The sequence below is a fragment of the Carcharodon carcharias genome, chromosome 1 (genome assembly GCF_017639515.1).
Source record: "Carcharodon carcharias isolate sCarCar2 chromosome 1, sCarCar2.pri, whole genome shotgun sequence".
Lineage (NCBI taxonomy): Eukaryota > Metazoa > Chordata > Chondrichthyes > Lamniformes > Lamnidae > Carcharodon > Carcharodon carcharias.
Window position 1 is genome coordinate 113173890 of NC_054467.1, and position 25772 is coordinate 113199661.

General features: G+C 43.4%; 1 protein-coding gene across 1 annotated transcript in view; it reads left to right on the top strand.

The window, feature by feature from the left end:
• LOC121274838 (cytoplasmic polyadenylation element-binding protein 2-like) overlaps nt 1-25772 on the top strand; it is a 137254-nt gene that overhangs the window by 101296 nt on the left and 10186 nt on the right. The window contains exons 7-9 of the mRNA XM_041182244.1: nt 8191-8309; nt 18045-18159; nt 20827-21008. Coding sequence (XP_041038178.1) covers nt 8191-8309; nt 18045-18159; nt 20827-21008 — 416 coding nt within the window. The remainder of the gene's footprint in view (nt 1-8190; nt 8310-18044; nt 18160-20826; nt 21009-25772) is intronic.

Sequence of the window (25772 nt, forward strand, 5' to 3'; positions counted from 1 at the left end):
AGAGAGAGTATGAAAAAAGACTGGCAGCACCTTTAAAAGGGAATCAAAAAGTCTTCCATAGGCATAAGAGGAAGAGAGGGGCCAATCATGGACCTAAAAGGGGATTTATGCATGGAGGCAGGGGGCATGGCTGAGTTATTAAATGAATACTTTGCATCTGTCTTTACTAAGGATGAAAATACCACCCGGGCCATGGTGAAAGAGGAGGTAATTCAGACACTAAAAGGGTTTAAAATTAATAAACGAGGTATTGGGTAGGCTATCTGTACTCATTTTTTGTATTCATTAATGGGATGGGGACTTCGCTGGCTAGGCCAGCATTAATTGCCCATCCTTAGTTGCCCTTGAGAAGGTGGTGGTGAGCTGCCTTTTTGAACCGCTGCAGTCCATGTGGTGTAGATACACCCACAGTGCTGTTAGGAAGGGAGTTCCAAGATTTTGACCCAGCGACGGTGGAGGAACAACGATATATTTCCAAGTCAGGATAGTGAGTGACTTGGAGGGGAACTTCCAGGTGGTGGTGTTCCCTTCTATCTGCTAGCCTTGTCCTTCTAGATGGTAGCGGTGGTGGATTTGGAAGGTGCCATCAAAGGAGTCTTGGTGAATTTCTGCAGTGCATCCTGCAGATGGCACACACTGCTGCTGCTGTGCACCGGTGGTGGAGGGAGTGAATGTTTGTGGATGTGGTGCCAATCAAGAGGGCTGCTTTGTCCTGGACAGTGTCAAGCTTCTTGAGTGTTGTGAGAGTTGCATGCATCCAGGCGAGTGCAGAATATTCCATCTCACTCCTGGCCTGTGCCTTGTAGACGGCGGACAGGCTTTGGGGAAATCAGGCAGTGAGTTACTTGTGGCTTGATTCCTAGCCTCTGACCTGCTGTTGTGGCTACAGTATTTATATGGCTAGTCCAGTTCAATATTTGGTCAGTGGTAAACCCCAGGATGTTGGTAGCAGTGGGAGGTAGCATGGTAATGCCATTGAACATCATGGGACGATGGTTAGATTCTCTCTTGTTGGAAATGGTCATTGGCTGAAACTTGTGTTGTGCGAATGTTATTTGCCACTTGTCAGCCCAAGCCCAGATATTGTCCAGGTGTTGTTGCATTTGGACATAGACTGCTTCAGTATCTGAGGAGTCGTGAATGGTGCTGAACATTGTGCAATCATCAGCGAACATCCCCAATTCTGACCTTATGATGGAAGGAAGGTCATTAATGAAGCAGCTGAAGATGGTTGGGCCAAGGATACTACCTTGAGGAACTCCTGCAGTGATGTCCTGGAGCTGAGATGACTGACCTCCAACAACCTCAACCTCAACCATAACCATCTTCCTTTGTGCTAGGTATGACTCTAACCAGCGGACAGTTTTCCCATTGCTTCCAGTTTTGCTGGGCCCTTTGATGCTACACTCGGTGAAATGTGGCCTTGATGTGAAGGGCAGTCACTTTTGTCTCACCTTAGGAGTTAAGCCCTTTTGTCCATGTCTGAACCAAGGCTGTAATGAGGCCAGGAACTGAGTGGCTCTGGTGGAAACCAAACTGGGAGTCAGTGAGCAGGTTATTGCTAAGCAAGTGCCACTAGATAGCACTGTTGATGACTCCCTCCATTGCTTTACTGATGATCGAGAGTAGTTTGATGGGGTGGTAATTGGCCGGGTTTGATTTGTCCTGCTTTTTGTGTCATACCTGGGCAATTTTCCACATAGCCGGGTAGATGCCAGTGTTCTAGCTGTACTGGAATAGCTTGGCTAGGGGTGCGGCAAGTTCTGGAGCACAAGTACTGTTGCCACGATATTGTCAGGGCCCATTGATTTTGCAGTATCCAGTGCCTTCTGCTGTTTCTTGATATCACATGAAATGAATCGAATTGGCTGGAGACTGGCATCCGTGATGCTGAGGACATCCGAGGGAGGCCAGGATGGATCATCCACTCGACACTTCTGGCTGAAGATTGTAGCAAATGCTTCAGCATTATCTTTTGCACTGATATGCTGGGCTCCTCCATCATTGAGGATGGGGATATTTGTGGAGCCGTCTCCTCCCTTGACTTGTTTAATTGTCCACCACCATTCACGACTGAATGTGGTAGGACTGCAGAGCTTAAATCTGATCCGTTGGTTGTGGGATCACTTAGCCCTGTCTATCACTTGCTGCTTATTCTGTTTGGTACACAAGTAGCCCTGTGTTATAGCTTCACCAGGTTGACACCTCCATTTTTTAGGTATGCCTGGTGCTGCTCTTGGCATGCCCTCCTGCACTCCTCAATGAACCAGGATTGATACTTTGGCTTGATGGTAATGGTAGGGTGGGGGAAATGCCGGGCCATGAGGTTACAGATTGTGTTAGAGTACAATTCTGCTGCTGCTGATGGCCCACAGTGCCTCATGGGTGCCCAGCCTTCAATTTCTGGATCTGTTCAAAATCTATCCCATTTAGCACAGTGGTAGTGCCACACAACATGATGGAGGGTATCCTGAATGTGAAGGCGGGACTTCGTCTCCACAACAACTGTACCATGGTCACTCCTACCGATACTGTCATGGACAGATGCATCTGCGGCAGGCAGGTTGCTGCGGATGAGGTCCAGTAGGTTTTTCCCTCACCACCTGCTGCAGACCCAGTCTAGCAGCTATGTCATTTAGGACTCGGCCAGCTTGGTCAGTCATGGTTCTACTGAGCCACTCTTGGTCATAGACATTGAAGTCCCCCACCCAGAGCACGTTGTGCCCTTGCCACCCTCAGTGCTTCCTTCAAGTCGTGTTCAACACAGAGGACCACTAATTCATCAGCTGAGGGATGGTAGTACATGGTAATCAGGAGGTTTCCTTGCCCATGCGTGACCTGATGCCATGAGACTTCATGGGGTCTGGAGTCAATGTTGAGGACTTCCAGTGGGACAGGACATACCCAGGGATGATGATGGTGGTGTCTGGGACATTATTTGTGAGGATGACTTGTCAGGCTGTTGCTGGACTAGTCTATGAGACAGCTCTCCCAATTTTGGCACTAGCCCCCAGATGTTAGTAAGGAGGACTTTGCAGGATCGGCAGGGCTGAGGTTGCCATTGTCTTTTCTGGTGCCTAGGTCGATGCTGGGTGGATCATCCAGTTTCATTCCTATTTTGTGACTTTATAGCAGTTTGATACAACTGAGTGACTTGCTGGGCCATTTCAGAAGCCATTTAAGAGTCAACCACATTGCTGTGGGTCTGGAGTCACATGTAGGCCAGACCAGGTAAGTGAATCAAATGGGTTTTTACAACAATCGGCAATAATTTAATGGCCATCATTAGAACTTCTAATTGCAGATTTGTATTGAATTCAGATTCCACCATCTGCCATGGAGGGATTTGAACCTGGGTCCCCAGGGAATTACCCTGGGTCTCTGGGTTACTAGTCCAGCGACAGTACAACTATGCCATCACCTCCCCCCACTTGGGATTGATAGTGCACCAGAACCGGATGAGATGCACCAAGGATACTGAAGAAAGTGGGAGTGGAAATTGTGGAGGCACTGGCCATAATTTTCCAAACTTCCTTTGACTCAGGGATTGTGTCAGACTTCTGGAGAATTGCAATACCCTTGTTCGAAAAAGGATATAAAGATAAGCCCAGCAACTACAGGGCAGTCAGTTTAACCTGGGAAACTTTTAGAAGTTATAATTTGGGACAAAATTAATAGTCACGTTGACAAATGCAGGTTAATTAAAGAAACCCAGCATGGATTTGTTGAGGCCAAATCGTGGTTAAATAACTTGCTTGAGTTTTTTTGATGAGATAACAGAGAAGTTTGTTGAGGGTAACACTATGTTGACTTCCAAAAGCCATTTTATAAAGTGCTGCACAACGGACTTTTGAGCAATGTTAGAGCTCATGGAATAAAAGGGACAGTAGCAACGTGGATGTGAAATTGGTTAAATGACAGGAAATGAAGAGTAGTGGCTGACAATCGTTTTTCATACTGGAGGAACGTTTTCAGAGGAGTTCCCCAGGAATCAGCGTTAGGACTCCTGCTCATCCTGATATGTTAATAACCTAGGCCTTGGTATAGGCTCAGTTTTAAAATTTGTGGATGATACAAAGCATGTGAACCATGAGAATAGTGTAGTACTTCAAAAGAACATAGGCAAGTTGGCGGAATGAGCGGACAAATGACAGATGAAATTTAATGCGGAGAAATGTGAGGTGATTCAATTTGTTAAGAAGAATGCGGAGAGAGACAATATAAAATAAATGTATAATTCTAAAGGGGTGCAGGAGAAGAGGGACCTGGGTGTATATGTGCCTAAATCGAAAATGGCAGGAGAGGTTGAGAGAGCAGTTAATAAAACATAAGGCACCCTGGCTTTATCAATAAGGCATAGAGTACAAAAGCAAGCAATTTCTATTAAACCTTTATGAAACACTGGTTCAGCCTCAGCTGGGTTCAGTTTTGGGCGCCACACCTTAAGAAGGAGGTGAAGGCATTAGACCGGGTGCAGAAAAGATTCATGAGAATGGTTCCAGGGATGAGGAACTTCATTTACATAGAAAGATTATAGAAGTTGGAACTGTTCTTTTTTTATTATTCATTCATGGAATGTGGGCTTCACTGGCTGGGCTAGCATTTATTGCCCATCCCTAGTTCCCCTTGAAGGTGGTGGTGAGCTGCCTTCTTGAACTGCTTCAGTCCATGTGGAGTAGGTACACCCACAGTGCGGTTACGAAGGGAGTTCCAGGATTTTGGCCCAGCAGCAGTGAAGGAACAGCGATATATTTCCAAGTCAGGATGGTGAGTGACTTAGAGGGAAATGTCCAGGGGTGGTGTTCCCATCCATCTTCTGCCCTCATCCATCTGGATGGTAGTGGTCATGGGTTTGGAAGGTGCTGTCTAAGGAGCCTCGATGAATTCTTCTTGAAGAGAAGGTTGAGAGGAAATTTGAAAGAGGTATTCAAAATCTGAGGGGTCTGGGCAGAGTAGATGAGGCGAAATTGTTCCTATAGATGGAAGGATCGAGAACCAAGATTTAAGATAATTGGCAAAAGGAACAATGGGGTCGTGAAAAACTGCAGCGAGTGATTAGGATCTTGAATGCACTGCCTGCGAGTGTGGTGAAGACAGGGTCAATATAGGCTTTCAAAGGAGAATGGTATCACTGTCTGAAAAGGAAACATTTGCAGGTGAGTGTCTACTTCATAGAGCCAGGTTAGACACGAAGGGCTGAAAGGCTGCCTTCTATGCTGAAACTGTTCTATGATTCTAATTCATCTACCAATTACTTTGACTATGTCTCTGAATTAATGCCAGGGAAAATAGGTCCTTCCAATTGACACTATCCAGGACCCACATAATTTTACTAAAGGCCCTAGTTGCAATCATCTTTAGCTGCTTTTTCAATGCCCTTCCCTCCATCATAAATTTAGAAGCGGGAGTTTTTGCTGATGATTATGAAGTGTACAGCTCTGTTTGTAACTCCTCCGATAATGAAGCATATCATACCCAAGCAACTCATACCCACATGCAAACAAGACATGGACAGCATTCACACTTGGGCTAATAAATGATAAGTAACATTCACACAAGTGCAAGACAATGACCATCTCCAAGAGAGAGAGCCTAAGCAACTCCCCTTGACATTCAACAGCATTACCATCAAATCTCCCTCCACAAATATCCTCTGGGTGACCGTTGACCAGAAACTTAATTTGGACCAAAGTTCTGTGGCAAGCGACTCTTCTCCTGACTCCCAAGTCTTTCTTACAAAGCACAGGTCAAGACTGTGGTGCCATACTCTACCCTTGCCTGCAACGACAACACTCAGAAAGCTCAACACACCACCCAGAACAGTGCAGCCCGTTTTGATGGGCACCCGTCCACCACCCTAAAGATACACTCTCTCCATAATCTTCACAAAACAGTTGCAGAGTGTACCACCTTCAAGATGCACCCCAGCAACTCTCAAAGGCTTCTTTGACAGCACCTTCCAAACCCAAGACCTCTACTACTAAAAGGGACAAGAGCATCACACCACCCTGACTTGGAAATATATCATCACTCTTTCATCGTCCCTGGGTCAAAATCCTGTAAGTCCCGACCTAACTTGGGATTGCCATCATACAGATTGCTGTGATTCAAGACAGCAAATCACCACCACCTTCTGGAGTGTTACTGGGAATTGAGAATATGGCCTTGGCAGTGAAGCCCAGATCCTTTGGGTGAATGAATAAAAGAATAGTGGAAACAAATCTTTTTACATTAATATTGCTGTTATGGATGGTGCAAGCACTTTTACTTAATATTAGCCCTAAACTACGAAAGTAAATACTTTTTCAAGAAGTAGTGTCTCCAGTTTTCAACTTTTGCTTATTATCTTGCACTTGTTTGTTTTTGTCTAATTAATTAATATGCTCTATTTAAACTATTCTATTTATTTTGACCTAAAATACTTCGCCCAATTATACATCCATCAATTTGGAGCATAGGACCCACATTAAAAGAGTTGATCTCTGACTGAAAATGGTTCCACAGGTTCAATTTCAGTAAGTTGAATAGAACTTGATATAGATTTAAACCTAATATAGATATGTGCTAATTGTACAATGCTAAAACTAAATTCTTTAAGGTTCCAAAGTAAAACTGTGTGCCATCGTGAGGTTTGCTATAATCCCCATTGGATATGATTTTGTTAAACCACTTCTAAATATAATTGATGAAGAAACAAGGCTGGAAAGTTACAGCTCACATGCAAGCATTACTGCTTGGACTGGGAGCCCGGTGGCCAGTGTTCAGTTGCCCTCTTAACAGCATTAGTTTCAAGTTGGAAAGCTTATTTTAACAGGAGGAATACATGATGGTTGCTGTCTCCTTCCCAATGCTAGCACACATTAACCCTCCTGATATCTGCAGGGAAAACATCTTCCTCAAAGAACACCACGGCTGACAGCTAATGAAGCACTCCCATTGAGTCAGCACTTCAAAAAAAAATGCCACACACTCATCTGAAATCCCATAGCCCCTACTGACATACAGTCCACACCCTACAAACAGGCAACAGCCCCACCTCTTGTTGGTGCACCTCCTGGTTAACTGAAAACATCACAAACCACAACCTCATAACTGACCCAAGTGCTTAAGTTCCAGGTTTCAACCTTCCACGGAAAATCTGGACAGTCCTTAACTGCTTGAGGGCAGGCAAGGGAAGATATGGCCGCTTGCTGCACATGTGAAACACGAGGAACAGCTCAATTTTTATTATTTACCCTTTCAAGGCAAATTAATATAAATTTTAACAGAGAGGAAATAAATTGCAATCATAGTTTATGCATTCTTCTAAATCATTTTCAATGCCTTCTTGACTAAGTTCACTCTGGTAGTGGTGACTGTAAATGTCAGAATCCAAAATGTAACTGGAAGATTATTATCTGTTTCATCATGGTCTGTTTTGTTCTTGGGATGAGCTCAGCTGCACAGCTCAGTTATACTTGGTTCCCTGCATCCCCAGTGCTGCATGGTACAAAAGAGAATAAAAGCTCATGAGAGCTGCTTGCCTCATTTGAGGAATGCTTATGCTAATGTTTGGGTGTAGCTACTGCTGGGTCCCATATAACAACCATACATCATAACTTAGTAACATTTTATTAAAGTAATGCAAAATTCAGCTTAATTACAAAAAAATTTTCATTGAAGTTTATAAAATAGGTAAGATCAGTGTTTTTCATGCTTGCCTGCACATCTGCATTTATGTATTTTAATAACAGTACCTGGTAGTTTTCTTAATTGCTGATATATTTTTGCTATCAACAATTATGAAAAAAGACTCCATAGAGTTATTACTTGTCTAATCAGCTATGTATTTTCTAATCAAGATATATTGAATATGTTCTTTCTTCCCTTGAACTTAAACACACATACCAAGAATCCCCCCTGGTCTTCCTAATGCCAAATGATTGAGAGCCAGTATTGGCCTACTCTTTCTTTCTGCAGCAGCCCCTAACAGATGCATATTGGCAGCTTAGGGGTGACTTTCTTAAAATATGCTTTTTTACACCTTGTTCACAGTTGTACATTACAAGTTTCAAATAAAAATTGTATGTTAGACCAATTGCAAGCAAATTTTTATTTTATTTTAAATATTGTTGTGAGTTTTAAGATGCAGTTGAAGCTTAAATAAATGAAGCTCTTTTCACTGATTAATGCTTTCTTTTTTTATTGCAGGTTATGCATTTCTTCTATTTCAAGAGGAGAGCTCTGTCCAGGCTCTGATTGATGCATGTATTGAAGAGGATGGTAAACTCTACCTTTGTGTTTCAAGCCCCACTATCAAGGACAAGCCAGTAAGTTTATAGAATGCATCTCAAAATGCTTGTAGGCAATAACAATTATTCATCATGCCAGCTGTAGTCCTTGAAGCACATGAAAAAGAGGGGTATAATTAAAAAAACGTGTGTGCTCAAGATTAAGCAGTTGGAACACTATCATCACACTGGCTACTGCATATTTTTATAGGGTGAACCAGGCATTTATTTCTGAAATCTGGTTGACAATAGACAAATTTATGTTACCAATGAAAGTAATATTCCTGAATAAGATCCTTATTCTTAAATTTAAAAAAAAAACAAGGCAAATGTTCCCTTTGAATTGGAATTGCCGCCTTAGCATATTTGACATAGGGTTTAGAATTTACACTCACTAGCCTCAGGTTCCACCACCCTATGTTGACTGACTGAAAGCATTTAGCAGTGGGGAGTGTTAATAACAGAGGCTCAGCATAAGAGGACATATTTTAGCATTTATTCTCAAAAATGCTGAGAACCTGGCAAGCCTGATTGGAGGCTACACATATATCTTTTTCTGAAGGGAAAGATAAGTCCATGGCAATTGTTCTAATGTTAGAAACATTTAGAAAGTTAATTTTCTTAAAGTAATTCTCTTGTACTTTATTTGTACCAAAACTAATTATCACCAGTAATTATAGATTTTTACTTTTTTACATTAATACCCCTCTCAGTGGGTTGTATTGGTTCAATTACCCTGAACACATGATTTGTGTGAGCAAACTTAGCTGTAAATAAAGTTCCAGTAGATAGCCATCAGTTTGTGTTGCTTCATTTTAATTTGCATGAACTAGGGAAAGGAAGAAGACAAACAATGTAGAATTAACATGACAAGTGCTATCCGTCAGTGCAGGTTTGGCTTTAATTCGAAGTATGATAAATGGTTATTTGATAGAGATGCACAGCAGGTGAATGTCTCTCAAACCCCTCTAGAAATGGCCACTGTTATCTTGTGCTATTAACTTGCAATCTATTTTACGTATAAATCTTTCAGATTTGAATTATTTATACATTAATAATTAGGGCTAATTTGATATCTTCATTGTTTGTCAGCAGTGCTGTACAAAAAAATGATTAATTCTGAAAAGTTAATTTCTTTAGACCAAGGTCACAGGAATGAAAAATTACAGTGGAAAATTTGGTTACAAATGCATTTCAGGATCTCAAGCCCCTGGCTATCTTAAATCTGCTTAGAATGGTAAATGTAAAAAACGTGATGGGCGTGGCTTGGTCACTTGCTGCAATCACCAAACAAATTCGCCAAAAGGGGTTATATTTTCAATTTTTGAAAATTCTTTTGTGGGATTAAGGCATCGCTGGCAAGGCTAGCATTTGTTGCTCAACCCTAATTACCCTTGATCTGATAGCTTGCAAAGCGATTTCAGAGGGCAGTTAAGAGTCAACTACATTGCTGCGGGTCTGGAGTCACATGGAGGCCAGACCAGGTAAGGATGGCAGATTTCCTTCCTTGAAGGGCATCTGTGAACCAGATGGGTTCCTAACTCATTTAAAAGTTACCTGGATCTGCACCTGAAGTACTGTAACTTGCAAAACTACGGACCAGGTGTTGGAAGGTGGGATTAGAATAGGCAACTAGTTTTTTTTTATTATTTTTCGGCCTGTGCAGACACAATGGGCTGATTGGCCTCCTCTGTGCCTTAACTTTTCCATGGTTCTTTGGGTTTTTACAACAACTGAAGATAGTTTCATGGCACCATCACTGAGACTAATTTTCAATTCCAGGTTTATTAATTGAATTCAAATTCCAGCAGCTGGATTTGAACCCCTCAAAGCATTAGCCTGGGCCTCTGGATTACTAGTCCAGTGACATTACCACTATGCCACTGTCTACCTTTGACTACTCTGGCTGGTAACTGGATGAAAGTATGAAGGTTCTACCAGTACAATTTAGTATGGTGAAATGTCAAAATTCTGAGCAGCCATGTATAGTAACAATTGTTGAACAAAGATTTGTTGAAGCTTCGTGCCTTGCACTCGTCAGGGCACTTCGCTATAATTCCAATATAAGGGGCAAACAACAATTTATACTGTATGGGAAAAGAGCTGATTGATTGGCAAGTGGACCCTGGTAGGGGCGTAGCCATGGAGAATGTACCAGTGATGGTGATTGACAGTTAACTGCCAAACATTGTTTGAAATTTAAACCAGGCAACTTGAAAGCATTGCCCTGAGGAATGAGCCAGAAAATGGCTGTCACTTATTTTGTTTAGCTGAAATAGGCAAAATGTTTGTACATGTTCTTTCTGTCTGCAAAGAACAGAGCTCCGTGTATTAATATATGTAGTTTCCAGTACATGTAAATTCGTCACACTGCGAGCTTGACTGACAATCTTAAATTGGTTGTCAGCATAACTTTTAGCACACTGAGGATTATTTAGCAAATGTCCAATTGTGGAATCACATCTAATATTGGACACTCATGAACGGACATAAGACCGTCATTTTCGGCCTGAAAATGTCCAGTCTACCTCAGATTACCATGAAAGGACAAGGTATCTGAAAAATTTGAGCAACAGGTGAAGCTAGCTGTTTCACGTTGCTACAATGCAATAGCAACATGAGTGGTATTCGCCACTAACAGGATGCTGCCATCAAGCCAAAAAGACGCTCTACCTAACTCTCAAATGAGTAATGTGGTATATGAATTTCAGTGCAAGTGTGATTCTAGGTATGTAGGACGTACGTCCCAAAGAATGGTGGATCATGCCAAGCAACATGTCTCAGTTGGTGTTCACAACAGGCAAGGTACAGACCGTACCCAACGAGCCGGTGCTTGCAAAACTCAAAATAGTGTCAACATTAGATGTGATTCCACAGTTGGACAATATTTGCTAAATAATTCTCTCTTATACTAAGAATTACACTGACAAACAATTTAAGATTGTCACTCAGGCTCACAGTGTGGCATGTATGCATGTACTGGAAGCTACATATATTAACACACAGGGCCCTGCTCTTTGTAGACAGAAAGAACATGTACACACATTGTGCCTGTTTCAGCTAAAGAAGATAAGTGACAGCCATTTGCTGACTCATTCCTTAGGGCAATGCCTTGACCAATCAGGGTTAAGCTGCCTGGTTTAAATTTCAAATAATGCTTGGCAGTTAACTGTCAGTCACAATCACTGATGCATTCTCCATGGCAATGCCTCGACCAATCAGAGTCCACTTGCCACTCAATCAGCACTCTGTTCTCATAATGTATAAATTGTTGTTTTCCCCTTATATTGGTATTCCTGCAGTGTCGAAAAGCTTTGACATGTCTCTTTTTTCAGCAATTCTTGAGTTCTGTGCTACCAAATAACTATTTATAGTAACAATGTTGTTGCACTCAGTGATTTGTTAATTGCTAATTCAAATATCTAATCAACAAATGAATATTATCAGGCTTGTTTTATTTTGTAGTGCAAAATACATGAATTGTTTATTGTCACAGTATTCTTATTGCAATAAACTATGCTGTATGCAGACATAATGACCCAGATCTTCCGGCCTCCAGATAGTTGAAGACTGCACATTACCCCTCACCGCCCCCCAACTCCCCCACCAGTCAAAGGTACAATATGGGACCCCTCAAGTCCCAACACAGTTATTCCGTGGGACTTTCCCGAGAAGTTTGAGCATCTGATGGGAAATTCCCCTGCCCCTCAGGACCCTCCAACAAAATCTTCAATTCTACGTGAGACTCAGGGACTTTGGATGGTTTCAACTTACTTAACAGTTATCTAGGAAATGTTGGACAGATTAAAACCTAGTCCAACACCTGGTGAGTATGCAACTGATCCCCACCCTCTGACCCTCCGACTACAACCCAACTCTCTCTCTCCGTGCGCCCCCCCCCCTCAAATGCCAATCTGACTTAGCACCCACCACCTGACTCCCCACCAACCCAAATTCACTGCCCTACACCCTTACCCATCTAATGCCCTTAGCTGCTTACTTTCTCTCCATAGATCTTCATGGAAGCTTTGGGACATTTCAATTCTACTTACCAGAATACAGCAGCTAGTGCTGTAAAAAAAAAAAAGGCACAGCTTCTGCGCAGATTCCCTTCGCTGATATTTCTGAGGTTTCCTGCACAAACTGAATTTTGCAAGATCTTCCAGATTGAGCAGAAAAATCGGATGAAAGTAAATTTTTTTTTTGTCTGATCAGGATCAGAAACAGGTGTTGCAACCCTGAGCGGAAGATTTGGGCCAATATTTGCTGGCAACTAAAAGCAGCTTATTACCTCTGCCACTGAAAGTGGGCGGAGGGCATGTTTTTGCCTCTATTTGTTGGTCTGTTTGCCTGTAAACAATGAAATTTGTCCATTAGTTTTTTAGATATAGTGAAACTTGGTACGCAGGGAATGACACAAGGAAGAGCTAATTAGTTTTTGACAAAGATGCAAATTCGAATCCTTGAATTTTTACAAGGATCCATTAACGTTGGGAGAATTGACTTTTTTTAGAATGCTGTGGGATGTTTTTTGAATATTGTTGTTTGTTTTAGAATGTTGTGGAATGTCTCAGCTGGTGTGGTGGAATTTGTCACAGCCATCAAAGTGTGAGCAGAATTTTCAGAACGGGTTGTTGAATGTCGATTAACCTGAAGCCTCCTCACTGAGATGGAAACTCTTAATAAAATAATTTATTTTTTCAGCTTTGTAGTTACAGAGCATCAGCCAAGTAGGGAAAGCCTCAAGGAAGAGCTGCATAATTGTCACAACATTGAGTTAACACACTGTGGCAGAGGTGCACTCTACTGAGTGCCCTCTCCACTTGTTTCTTGATCAATTTGCAATAATGCACTACCCACAATTATTTACCTCCAATTGTTTCTATTATCAAGTGTCAAAGTGCTCTCTGAATAAAATCCCATCATAAAAATATTATATATTATAACCACAGCGATCTGCAGTATAATTACCAACATGATGTTGTCACACAGGGTTAAGACCAATATATTCTCTCATACCTTTTTGGGCACGAGTATTTGTTCACGTGTGCAACCCCTTTAAATTTTTTTTCATCGCTCACACATGCAGTAACTTGATGGGGCCAACTTGTGCATGATAGATTGCTGTGTGGCCACACAGCTTAAAAGGGTACATTGGTTAAGACTGATGTTTACCCACAAACCATACACACTAAGGGCAGAAGTTTCCCATTGGCGTGGGGGGGTGGGTCCTGCACATCCGCACGTAAAATGACATACGGTGACATCGGGCGAACGTCTGGACATCACCGCATGCCATCACAATGTTTCGCTGGACGGGTGCGTGATGATGTCCAACATGCCCACCATTAATTAATGGGCTACTTAAGGCTCTTGACTCACCAATTGAGCCGATTTTTCGGCGTCCGTGCAAACTTCGGGCTGGTGCATGGGCAGGCAGGCAGGACACATTTGTATTAACCTCATCCACGGGATAAGAGGGCTCACTGGGTATGCGAGTGTGCACAGTCAAGTATTTATTTTTGAAGGTTTGAAACTTGCCTGTGTGACCTACAGTACTTCAAAAAACATACCAGCTGCTTTTTCTGGACTCTTAATCTTCAGGTCAGCACTCTGCTGTGAGTTATCTTTTCTGGGCCTGCAGATTTCAGGAAGCGTTCCCTTAGCCTGGGAATGGGAGCTGAGCTGTCCACTGGAGGCAGCTCCTCTGAAGAGGAAGGGAGGGGGCCAGGAGTGCACATTCAGCCTCCAGGGGAGCCACCTTTGGGAGTATAGGCACAAAGGGCGTAGGGCCTAGAGGTAGTCCAAGGTGAAAGGGGCTGCAGAAGACACCACTATCCTGCTGCCAGGGTATACAGGTGGCAAAGCAGCTACCTCAATATGTCTGAGGTACAGTGCCAAAGGAGGCTGTCTCTCTCAATGGAGACAGTCAACTAAATCTGTCAGAGATCTCCGCTAACTGTGTGGGTGGACACCCCATGCCAGTGGCTCTGAAGGTCACAGCTGCCCTCAACTTCTATGCCTCTGGCTCCTTCCAGGGGTCGGTGGGTGATCTTTGCGGTGTCTCCCGATCAGCTGTCCACACTTGTGTCAAGCAGGTTACAAACGCTTTGTTTAGGCTAGCATTGACCTTCATCCACTTCCGCTGCGACCAGGCAAGTCAGGCACCTAAGTGCAAAATCTGCCAGGTTAGGAACAGTCACTAAGGGCCTTGTTAATAAAGCTGAATGTCCAACAAAGCATTCATTACTGTTTTGAAACCAAACACCAGCTGAAGAAAAGAGGCACCCTCAGCCATGGTGACATATCTGAATTTTAATATGTCAAGCAAATCAATTTATTCCAAAATAAAGACAATAGTGTTACAAATCAAAACGAATCATAAGGACCTCCTCTCGGGCCAACACAAAAGCACCAGTGAAAAACCCGTGGTGTGCCTAAGGTGCCTTATGTTTCCGTTTCCGGGTACTACGTCTTGATGCTGCCCCATCACTGAGTGACATCTGAGATAGCCTGCTGCCCTGTTGGCCTCAATGACTGTGTCGGTCATCCTCTGGCCCATGGAGCCTGTGCTGGCTCTGCATGGGAGGGAGCTGCCAGTTCTACAGCTGGCATCTCCCCAGTTGCTATGGTCATTGGGAGAAGGGTGGAGGAGCTGCCACCCTCATCATGAACACTCTGCAACGTGTCCGCAGAGATGCCAGGCAGCTGCTGCGCCAATGTGAGGTCGCTTCGGACCTTAGGTGTCGAGTATTGAGCCTACAGCTCAAGCTTGTCCTGGTGCTCCATCTGCGGTGTGCTAGCTGAAGGTTTGTTGGAATAAAGCCTCCCCGGTGTCCCTCCTCCCTGGAGTATGCCTGGGCCAGCGTCTACCCCCTCAGCATTTTCTTGTGCATGCTCATCCTCAGACTCACTGATGGACTCATCGTGTGCAGCCGCAGCCACTGCACTGACGTCTTCATTATCCACTGCTTCCTCCCTTTCCAGAGCAAGATTGTGGAGAGCTCACTGTGGATGGATGGACACCAAGCTGGGAAAGTTGATGCCCAGACCATCTCCCACACTGGCTCTGACCAGCTGAGGTCAATGCTGATGTAAAGGCTTGCCGGTCAGAGTGCATCCCCGGGAAGCCATGTTGGGTCCCCTGGAGTAGCCTCTCCACAAGAGTCGCCACTCTCTCCATGGAGGATGCATGACGCTGAGACATGTGACTCATTGCTTCGGGGATCCTCCGTGTAGACTCCTCCAGCATGGAGACTAAGCCAAGCATAGCTTCATGTATCTCCCCCAGATGCTCCTGCACACCCAGCCACATTTCCTGCACCTGCTGCATTGTGGACGACTCCAGAGGCTCCTCATCAGGCAACGACTGAGTATTTCCCTGGTCCCCTGCAGTCCTCTGACTGCTGGCGTCATGGGCACTCTCTGCCTCTACCAGCTCCTCCAGTGACTGTGAAGTGCCTCACCACTGTGCCCCGGGACACAGGCCGATGTTCGAATTCCCACCGAGGTGCTAGTATCTGTGCTGATGCCTTCCTCGTAGAAATGGTGTGAGGCTGGTGAGACTTCAGGCCCCTCATGTGTGAGAGGGGTTCTCTGCTGCTGCTCCTCCCGGCCCTGCTCCGATGATGCTGAAAGGCAGAACAAGGACAGTGAATCAATTAATGTGGAGACAGTGACAAAGTGCACCCCTGCCCCCCGGATCGTTATGCACTCATCCTTCCATAACCAATGGTCAAGTCATGTTGAATTAAATCAATTAATATTCAGCAGTGCTATGGCTGTTGGGAGAACAATGCTGACTTCACTGTTGGCACCCCAGCCTCACCAACACCAGTAGACCTGGGCACATGGTGCCTCTCCAGATCCAGGGCCTCCTGCTCGAACCGGCTAAGAATGGCGATCTGCGCCTGGCGTCGCCAGTCCTCACGCTCTGCCGCGTTATGAGCATTCTTCTCTTGAAATTGAGAGACGAGCATTGATTAATGCAAATTGCACATGGACTCTCTTTGAGCACGGCCCAGCCCAGCCAAAGTGGGACAATGCAGGGCTCCAGTGCCTCCTCACCCTGCTGCTGCAGAACACTCAAAGATGCTAGACCTGCTCCCCACCCCCCTTGGACACATGCTGCCTACATCACATTAGGCACCACATGGTGTATATCCTTCCACATCAAGGAGGCGCAAGCACATGGAGTGCAGAGGACAGCAGATGGTTTGTTGCCAAACCACCTTGAAGCTCCCCTCCCAGCATCTCATCACCCTGACTTGGACATGTCCTGGAGTTCAAGCACAGCGCCCAGGTGCAGCTCCTCCAGGTTGCCCCCAAACCAGTCATGTGGGACTCAATATAACACATGCTGCGGGGGGCAAAACACATCTCTTCATCAGCCCCTCAGGCTGACCTCAGCATGGGAAATATCTGCTGGCCCACCCAGCAAAGGACAGATGCCGTCAATGATACAATGCAGTCATTACACTCAGACTTGGGGGGGCAGGGGTTTAAGCCAACCTGCTGGGTTAAATGACCAGTGCCAACATGGTACTCATCCTACTAGAGCACAGCAAGTCGTTGAAGCGCTTGCGACACTGGATCCAGGTGCGCCGCACCATGTCGCGGGAGCTCACCACCTCCGCCACCTCCTCTCAAGCACAGTTTGTATATTGGGGGGGCCTCCTCCTCCCATCCTGGGGAGCCAGCACCTCCTGCTGTGCTGCCACCTCCTCAAGGAGGGGAGCAAGGCAATCATCCAAGAAATGAAGGGCACACTGGCCCTCCGGCCTGGCTTGTCCCGCTGCCCTATCCTCCGGCCTGGCTTGTCCCGCTGCCCTATCCTCCGGCCTGGCTTGTCCCGCTGCCCTATCCTCCGGCCTGGCTTGTCCCGCTGCCCTACCCTCCGGCCTGGCCTGTTCCACTGCCCTATCCTCCTGCCTGACCTGCTCACCAGACGCCCTCTGGTGAGCCCTTCCATTTGCCGTTGTGAGTAGCCTTGCAAAAGCTACCAGCGCTTTATATCAACAGGCTGCCGTTTGCCATTGGATCCGGCGGACAGTGCACTCCCACCGCAGCCCGCCCACTCCCGCTATCCTCGGGAGTCACGCATTACACTGGGCGGGCTTTAATTGGCCTACCCGCATAAAATGGCAGCACAGACCTGATCGCATCCGCTCCCGCTCCGTGCCCCCCACCCCAACCAACCAGAAAATTCAGCCCTATGTTCCTGACCCCTGTAATGCTTGTAGAGATGAATGACTTTTCCACCTTGCCCAATTCTCTCTCTCAAGCAAAATAACCATCCTCAAACCTCCCTTATACGTTCAGTCATGTGGGTAGCAGCCTTGGTCGAAAGAAAAATTTGCATTTATTTTGTGCATTTCTTGACTATAGGTTGCAAAGCGCTTTGGAATACCCAATGAAGTACTTTTGAAGTGTAATCACTGTTGTAATATAGGAAACACAGCAGCCAATTTGCACCTTAAAAAGCTCCCAGAAGCACCAATGTGCTAATGATCAGATTTATTTTTGTGATTTCGATGGGGGCATTGACAGGATGTTGGGAATAACTCCTCAGCTCTTCTTTCAAGTAGTGCCATGGGATCTTTCAAGTCCACCTGCAAGGACAGATAGGGTTTGACAGAAAGCGCCTTGATGTTATTTGATCAGCATTTAATCATTGGCATTGAAGAACGATTCTCCTTATGTGTTATGCTGTCACTTTTCTTGTTTGTTCAGCAATAGCTAGGAAACATGAAAATGTCTACTATTTTTAACTAGGTCCAGATCCGGCCATGGAATCTAAGTGACAGTGACTTTGTAATGGATGGCTCACAGCCACTTGATCCACGCAAAACCATTTTCGTAGGAGGGGTTCCTCGCCCTCTGAGAGCTGGTAAAAGAAAAATATTCCATTAAACTAATTGAAAAATGTCTTTTGGGCTTAGAATGTGTTGTTGAAAAATGTTTATTACCTCATACCAATTAAATGCTCTAGTATCTTAGATTTGCCTTAACCTTCAATGTTTCATAATCCGACTAAGCAATGCCATACACAATACAGAGTGTGCAACAGGCAGCTAGAGGCTTTCAGAGCCTGATTTGATCTCCGTCATGAGGCCTGATTTCTGTTCACTTGCCCCTTTTCCTAATAAACTCTTGACTTCCCAACTTCCCTCCTGCACCCCCATTCTGGTTATGGCAATGTAAATGGTTACTATTTTCAAGCATTGATCCCTCACTTTCAGATCACCTGCCTTCAAAAAACCCACTTTTGACCACTCTGTCCTTCTGAACTGAAACGTCATCTCTAACCCCTTTTCTTTCCCAAGTCTTTGAACATCTTATTGCTTCCCAGAATTGTTATTTCTGTAACTCTATCTCAATGTTCTGTAGATAAAAGCAAAAAACTGTGGATGCTGGAAATCCAAAACAAAAACAAAAACACCTGGAAAAACTCAGCAGGTCTGGCAGCATCTACGGAGAGGAGCACAGTTAACGTTTCGAGTCTGAATGACCCTTCCACAGAACTAAGTAAAAATAGAAGAGAGGTGAAATATAAGCTGGTTTAAGGGGGAGACCTATCACTGGCCCTCTATCCAGCTCTTCTTGCCCCACCACCCCACCCCACCCTCCCCCCATCCTTAAACCAGCTTATATTTCACTTCTCTTCTATTTTTACTTAGTTCTGTTGAAGGGTCATTCGGACTCGAAACGTTAACTGTGCTCTTCTCCGTAGATGCTGCCGGACCTGCTGAGTTTTTCCAGGTATTTTTGTTTCAATTGTTCTGTAGTTTTGTGCAGCTCCCACACTACCAGAACAGCCCTAACCAAAGTCATAAACAACTTATGCTGTCACCATGCCTATGGTACATTATCTCTCCTTGTCCTCCTTGATGTCTGGAACCTTTAACATGATTGATCATACTGTACTCTTTCGATGTTTCTCCTTAGTTGTCCAGCACAGTGCTATTGCCTTCTAACGATTTCATACTTATAAATCAGGGCCGCTGTAGCGATGGCTTCACTTATCACTCATGACATGATCACCGTATGAATTCTTCAGGATGCATAAATAAATTCAAAATACTGCAGCGCTCTGAAGAAGTTATATGGACTCTATTTCTCTCTCCACAGATGCTGCCAGACCTGCTGAGTTTTTCTAGCATTTTCTGCTTTTATCCTCAGGATGCATCCTTGGCCCCCTCCAATTCCTTATCTAAATGCTTTGGTAGACAACATAATCTGCTGACATGGGTTTAGCTTTCATGTCTGTGCTGATAACAGCCAGTACCACCTGTTCACAAACTCCTTTGACTCTTCCATTCCCTCAGTGTTATTAGACTGTCTACCTTACAGTCAGGTTGGAATGGTTAATTGGAAAGACCACATTCATTGGTCCAGATCTTCCAGTTGGTGCCGATGCTGGAGTGATTGCTACTGACTGCAAAGATTGCTGCGCCCTGACCTTTTTTGCATCCTTTCAGCTGGGCTTTCCTGTCCCTGTAAGGGGTGGGTGAGTGAGTGATCAATCACTGAGTTACAGCAGAGATTTAACGATGTAACAATTCTAGGATAAGTATCCAGCTAAGTAGTGCACATCTAGTTCAAGTCTCCCGACACTGAGATTAGTGTAAGAGATATTCTCAGAGGTCCCAGCCAGCTCAAATCAGCCCATCAGAAGTTTAAACTTCCTGGACAATTACAGTGCCTGTGCGTGCGTCAAGACTTCGGAATGGCCCTAAAGTGCAACAACGGTGGACACCTCAACATTTTCCACTGTTAGCAGTCTTCATCCCCGACCACAGACTCCATACTCCTCGTTCTTCCCTGGCTGCTATCTCAGGCTGAACCAGACTGAGCTATCTTCTGACTCTGCCCTTTTGCGCAAGCCTCCCTCCCCTCACTTGACCATCGTGACTTCAGCTGCCTAAACCTGATGTTATTGAATTCCCTCCCAAATGTCTCCCCCTCTCCACTTGGAATTTAGGAAGGTTTTAAGGGAGGGTCTATCTTTGACCAAGCTTTTTGGGAATTTCTACTAACAACACCTCCTTTGGCTTGCATCCATTTTGTCCTCAGGGCTCTGTGAAGGGTACTTTAACATTAAAGATGCTTTATAAATGCAAGTTTCTGCCACCATTGGCAAAATTTGACATGAAATTGGACAAAATTTGCCTAGTTGCCAATGTAAATCAGTGAAATCGTAAATTTCTAAAATTAGTTTGTTTCCGTTTGGATGCTGAATTGAAGTGATGAATCTGTCACGTAATCTAGGATTAATTGATGGTCTAAATTTTAATGCTACATGTTATAAACCAGAATTAAGGAGCATAAAATGAAGCCACTTAATATTTTTATATCCATAGTACTTATGTAATTGCTTTTTTATAACTGAAATAAGAACAAATGTACAAATCCATTGCCAGTACCCATTTTGTTCATAGAGCAAATAAATGTTAACTTTTGATTGTGCTTCACACCAGTTTTGTGGGTTTCTGACGATTAGTTGGTTGATGATACTGTATCATTGAGTTTAAAAGCCTTTGTATTTCTTCTGCAGTGGAGCTGGCTATGATAATGGATCGGCTTTATGGTGGGGTATGTTACGCAGGGATTGACACTGACCCAGAGCTAAAGTACCCTAAAGGTGCAGGGCGTGTTGCCTTCTCGAATCAGCAGAGCTATATAGCTGCCATCAGTGCTCGATTTGTTCAGCTACAGCATGGAGATATTGATAAACGGGTAAGTGGCATTCTGTGAAGTTAGCAGAACTGATGACTTGTTTAACTTAGATTTTGGAAGACCTATATGTGCTGTAAACTTTAACAGCAGAAAATCAGGAGCCTGCGCAAAAATGCACCCTGTTAAATTGTATGACCTGGCTAATGAAACTGTTAAAATGGTTATGCATGCAGAAGTTCATGCATGAATAGATTGTTTTCTTTGTTCCAGCTATTGCAACATTCATCACTTGGTATGAGTGGAACCAAGTTGAATGCAATAATCCTTGAAGCAATATTGTTGAAATACTCTTTGAAGTGCTGTAATATATTTTTTTGTGAATATAAAGTCAAGAAATCCTATGTACAATGATTTCATTTGCTCCAGTAAGACGTGTTTTCAAAATTACTCCATGGCCTCACCCCTCCCTATCTCTGTAATCTCTAGCCCCACAACTCTGAGATATCTGCGCACCTCTAATTCTAGCCTCTTAAGCATCTCTGATTTTAATTTGTCCACCATTGGTGACTCAGCTTTAGTTGCCTAAATTCTAAGCTCTGGAACCACCACCACCACCACCCCCCTCCCAAAAACCACATACCACACACACTTCTCTGCCCTTCTACTACACTTCCCTCCTTTAAGGCAATCCTTAAAATTTACCTCTTTGACCAAGGTTTTAGTCATCTGACCTAATATCTCCTATGTCACTCAGGGCCATGTTTTGTTTAATAATGCTCTTTTGAAGCGCCCTGGGTTGTTTTATTATGTTAAAAACACTATATAAGAATAAGTTGTTATTGTTATAAGGTTACATTTTATGTGTTTTGTTCAGATCTGTTCACCAGAAGAATGGGAAAACGTTTAAACCCTAGAAACAGTGCAGAGAAAGCCAGTGAGGCTGAATCCTGTTGTCAGCTGAGATTTTTTTACTTGCTCACAGAATATGGGTATCACTGGCAAGGCCAGCATTTATTAGTCATCCCAAATTGCCTTGGCAAAGATAGTGTTGAGTGCCTCCTTGAACCGCTGCAGTCCATTTATTGTAGGTGCACCCCCACGGCTGTTAGAGAGGGAGTTCCAGGGTTTTCACCTAGCAATGTTAAAGGAATGGTGATGCACTTCCAATTCAGGATGGTTGTGGTTGTTGGAGGCCAGTCATCTCAGTCCCAGGACATCACTGCTGAAGTTTCTCAGGGTAGTGCCCTAGGCCCAATCATCTTCAGCTGCTTCATCAATGACCTTTCTTCCATCATAAGGTCAGAAGTGGGGATGTTTCCTGATGATTACTCTGTGTTCAATACCATTCGTGACTTACAGAAGCAGAAGCAGTCTGTGTTCTTATACAGCAAGACCTGGACACCAATCAGGATTGGACTAATAAATAGCAAGTAACATTTGCACCACAAAAATGACCATCTCTAACCTGAGAGAATCAGTAACCACCCACCCTTTGACATTCAACGGCATTGCTATCGCCACATTCCTCACCATCAACATCCTGGGAGTGTAAATGACCAGAAACTGAACCAGATGTATAAATACTATATCTACAAAAGCACGTCAGAGACTATGAATTCTGCAGTGAGTATCTCACCGCCTTACTCCTCAAAGCCTGAGCACCATCTACAAGGCACAAATCAGGTGTATGATGGAATATTCTCCACTTGCAACTTCCAGCAGCAATCGGGAAGCTTGACACCATCCAGGACAAAGCAGTCTGCTTGTTTGGTACCCTATCCACCACAGTAAACATTCACCAGAACACAGTGGCAGCACTGTGTACTGTATACAAGAGGCACTGCAGCAAAAGGTCAAGGCTTGCTTAACAGCACTTTCCAAAACTGCAATCTCTACCACCTAGAAGGATAAGGGCAGCAGATGCATGCAAACATGACCACCTGCAATTTTCCCTCTTAAGATGCACGCCACCCTGATTTGGAGCTATATGACTGTTATGATCCTGTTAGGGCCTGTTGATATTTAAAGTAGAAATCTGAACACCCAACAATTAACCGACAACTACACCACAAGATTTTGCATTATTAAACAAGAACAAACTTTTAATTCTTTTTGATCTACAATAAACAAAGTAAGCACTATTAACTAGCTTATAAAGACACATGCAAAAACTGAGTTTTGCTTTTTGCTCCTGCCGCCACGCCCTGTCAAGAATTGCCTTATTTACCAAACCTTGAATGTTCATTCACTTTTTCTGTTACCAACCCAAAAGATATGCCACAGCTCTCCAGAAGTTACTTCTCCTTAGTATTCCAGCTATTCCTCGGAGGTACCTTTCTATGGGGGTCCTTTATTAGCTTTCGGCTATACAACTCTCCATCTTTTCTTTACTGACCTCACAACTGTAGATGTCTCAGCTTTTTGTTCGAGTTTCCGGCAGATATTTAACTTCCCACAGCTTCTCTGTGAGAACCACTGCAGATTTCCTCCACTAGATGCAAGCTTAAACAAATCTTCCAACTGCCCTTCCCTCAAAATCCAAGCTGAGATAGAGCCTCACCTGCATTCCACTTGGTGAATGATGTAGTTAGTATTTTCTTTTGTTTGAAATGCAGGACTTACTGACCATCGCTTCCTGGTGGCTCACTTAATCTGGTGAGATGCCATCTTCATCGAAGCAAAACTACAACTGTCTTTGTTCCAAAGTAAACTACCTGCTTTTGTCAACAAATACACGCAGATAAATTACACAAAGGAATCTTCCAACCCCTCATCCCATCTCAGCATGATGGCATGGCATGCTTTGGGATAATTCAAACAGAAATGCAAACTCTTTTACCTTCAATATAACTCTTTGATTCTGTAACCCAAAAGACTAATTTCTACCTCTAAGTTTTATGACCCTCTTTGCCAGAATTGCTAGCTTTTAGCTTTTTATGTATATAACAATAGACATCCTGATTCTACTCAGAGGTTCAAAAATGGGTAATCTATTGTTCAGTGTTTACACTTCAACTCTTAGCTTGTAAGATAAACATAGGTGAGCTTTTAACTGTAATTAACTCCAAGCTTGTTTGAATTGCATTTACTTCAGGGTTGCTTATCGGTTTCTCAATTAGATGCCTCGCTTTCCAATTTCTAGTCAAAACTTTAATTCCTAAAGCCAAACGTTATGTTCCAAAACATATGAATCTCAAACTAGATATTTGCAATACTGTTCCTGTACAGTTGTTTACTCAAAACCCTGGAACCTCCCATCCTAACAGCACCGTAGGTGTACCTGTACCCGATGGACTGCATTTAATGAAGGCAACTCACCACCATCTTCTTGAGGGCAATTAGTGAAGAACAACAAATGCTGGCTTTGCCAGTGGCATTTGCATTCCATGAAAGGAATAAAAAAAAACTGAGCTAGATAGGCCAAATGATTTTCTCATTTGTACTTGGCTTCATGAATACAGTTTGAACAGGCCATACCTTAAGTGTTAAATTTGTGTTAATTGTGTAATTTTGAACTACTGGCTGCGTGTCCTACCATAAACACACTGTTGGGCACCTACTGCATATATATATTTTTTAAACCATCCAACTTAATGGTTGGAAAATCATGTGCACCGCACAGCAGAATTTGATTTGTAATTGGAGCAGGTGAGCTTCTCCTTCAGAAGAACAAAGTTGGAGAATAGTCCTATGGTGCAGTGAGTAATGACAGATTGTCACATAGAGCTTTGTGATATCAGTTTATTGCCCACTACTTTTTCCATTAACTGCTGTAAAAAAGACCTTCAGCTGTTTTACTAGTTTCCCATTAAGCATGTTTTAATTTTTTTAATGAATAAGTAGAATGGCTTAAAAAGCAAATATGAACCTTTGTTATTAGGAGATCTAGGCTATTGTAATTTTTTTGACAGCTGCCTCAACATTTTATAATATTCATTGAAAAGCTTTTGTTTTTCAGTGACTTTATTTAGAGTAAACCAACACCTATCATATTGTTGCTCCTCATTATGACATGCACGATGTAAAGGAAATCTTTGTATATTTGTGTATTAATATGGAATAGATTACTGTCCACTATCAAAGTCTATGTAATCATTACTTGTCTTTCTTCTCTTTCATCCTCCTTTCCACCAAAAAATGGTGCTAATGGGATTCGTGCTGACTTCTTCACATTCCAACTTCAGTGCTTCAGAACTACATTGTGCTTTGGGATGCTGTTCCATGATCCTTTTAAATAATGTATTATGGAATGCAATTAGTTTTAGCAAAGATTGTATTTTATAATGTTTCCCCGTAAGCAGGATGAATTATATATTATGTACACTGTCAGAGATAGTGGTGAAAACAAGAGTATTCTAGTGACAGGGCTATTGTATTTAATAGTAAATTGTCACAAGCTTTGAAAATGTAGCAGTTTCCTTCTAATTCTAGGATATTTGGTATCAGAGTAGAGATATATTGACAGATGGATCAGGTAAAATGCCTATGTCTGAGGAGATTAGAACTGAACATTAGTCATTTCAGCTCAGTGGTTAAGAACAGCTGCAGTAATTAGCTGTCGTCCCCATGATAAATGTCTCGATGGACCTGAGAGCTATGACCTTCTGTGATATTTGATGAGGCTTTCTTAGCAATTCAGAACTAACTTACTGCGTGTGTGTGTGTTTGTGTGTGTGTGTGTGTGTGTGTGTGTGTGTAATGTAGCCATTTACCAATAGTTGTCATTCAAAAATGTGTAATAGTAATGTTCAAATTTATTTGAACACATGGATTTTTTTCCAGTATCTACAGTTCAGAACCCCATCTTTAGCTTCATTACACACT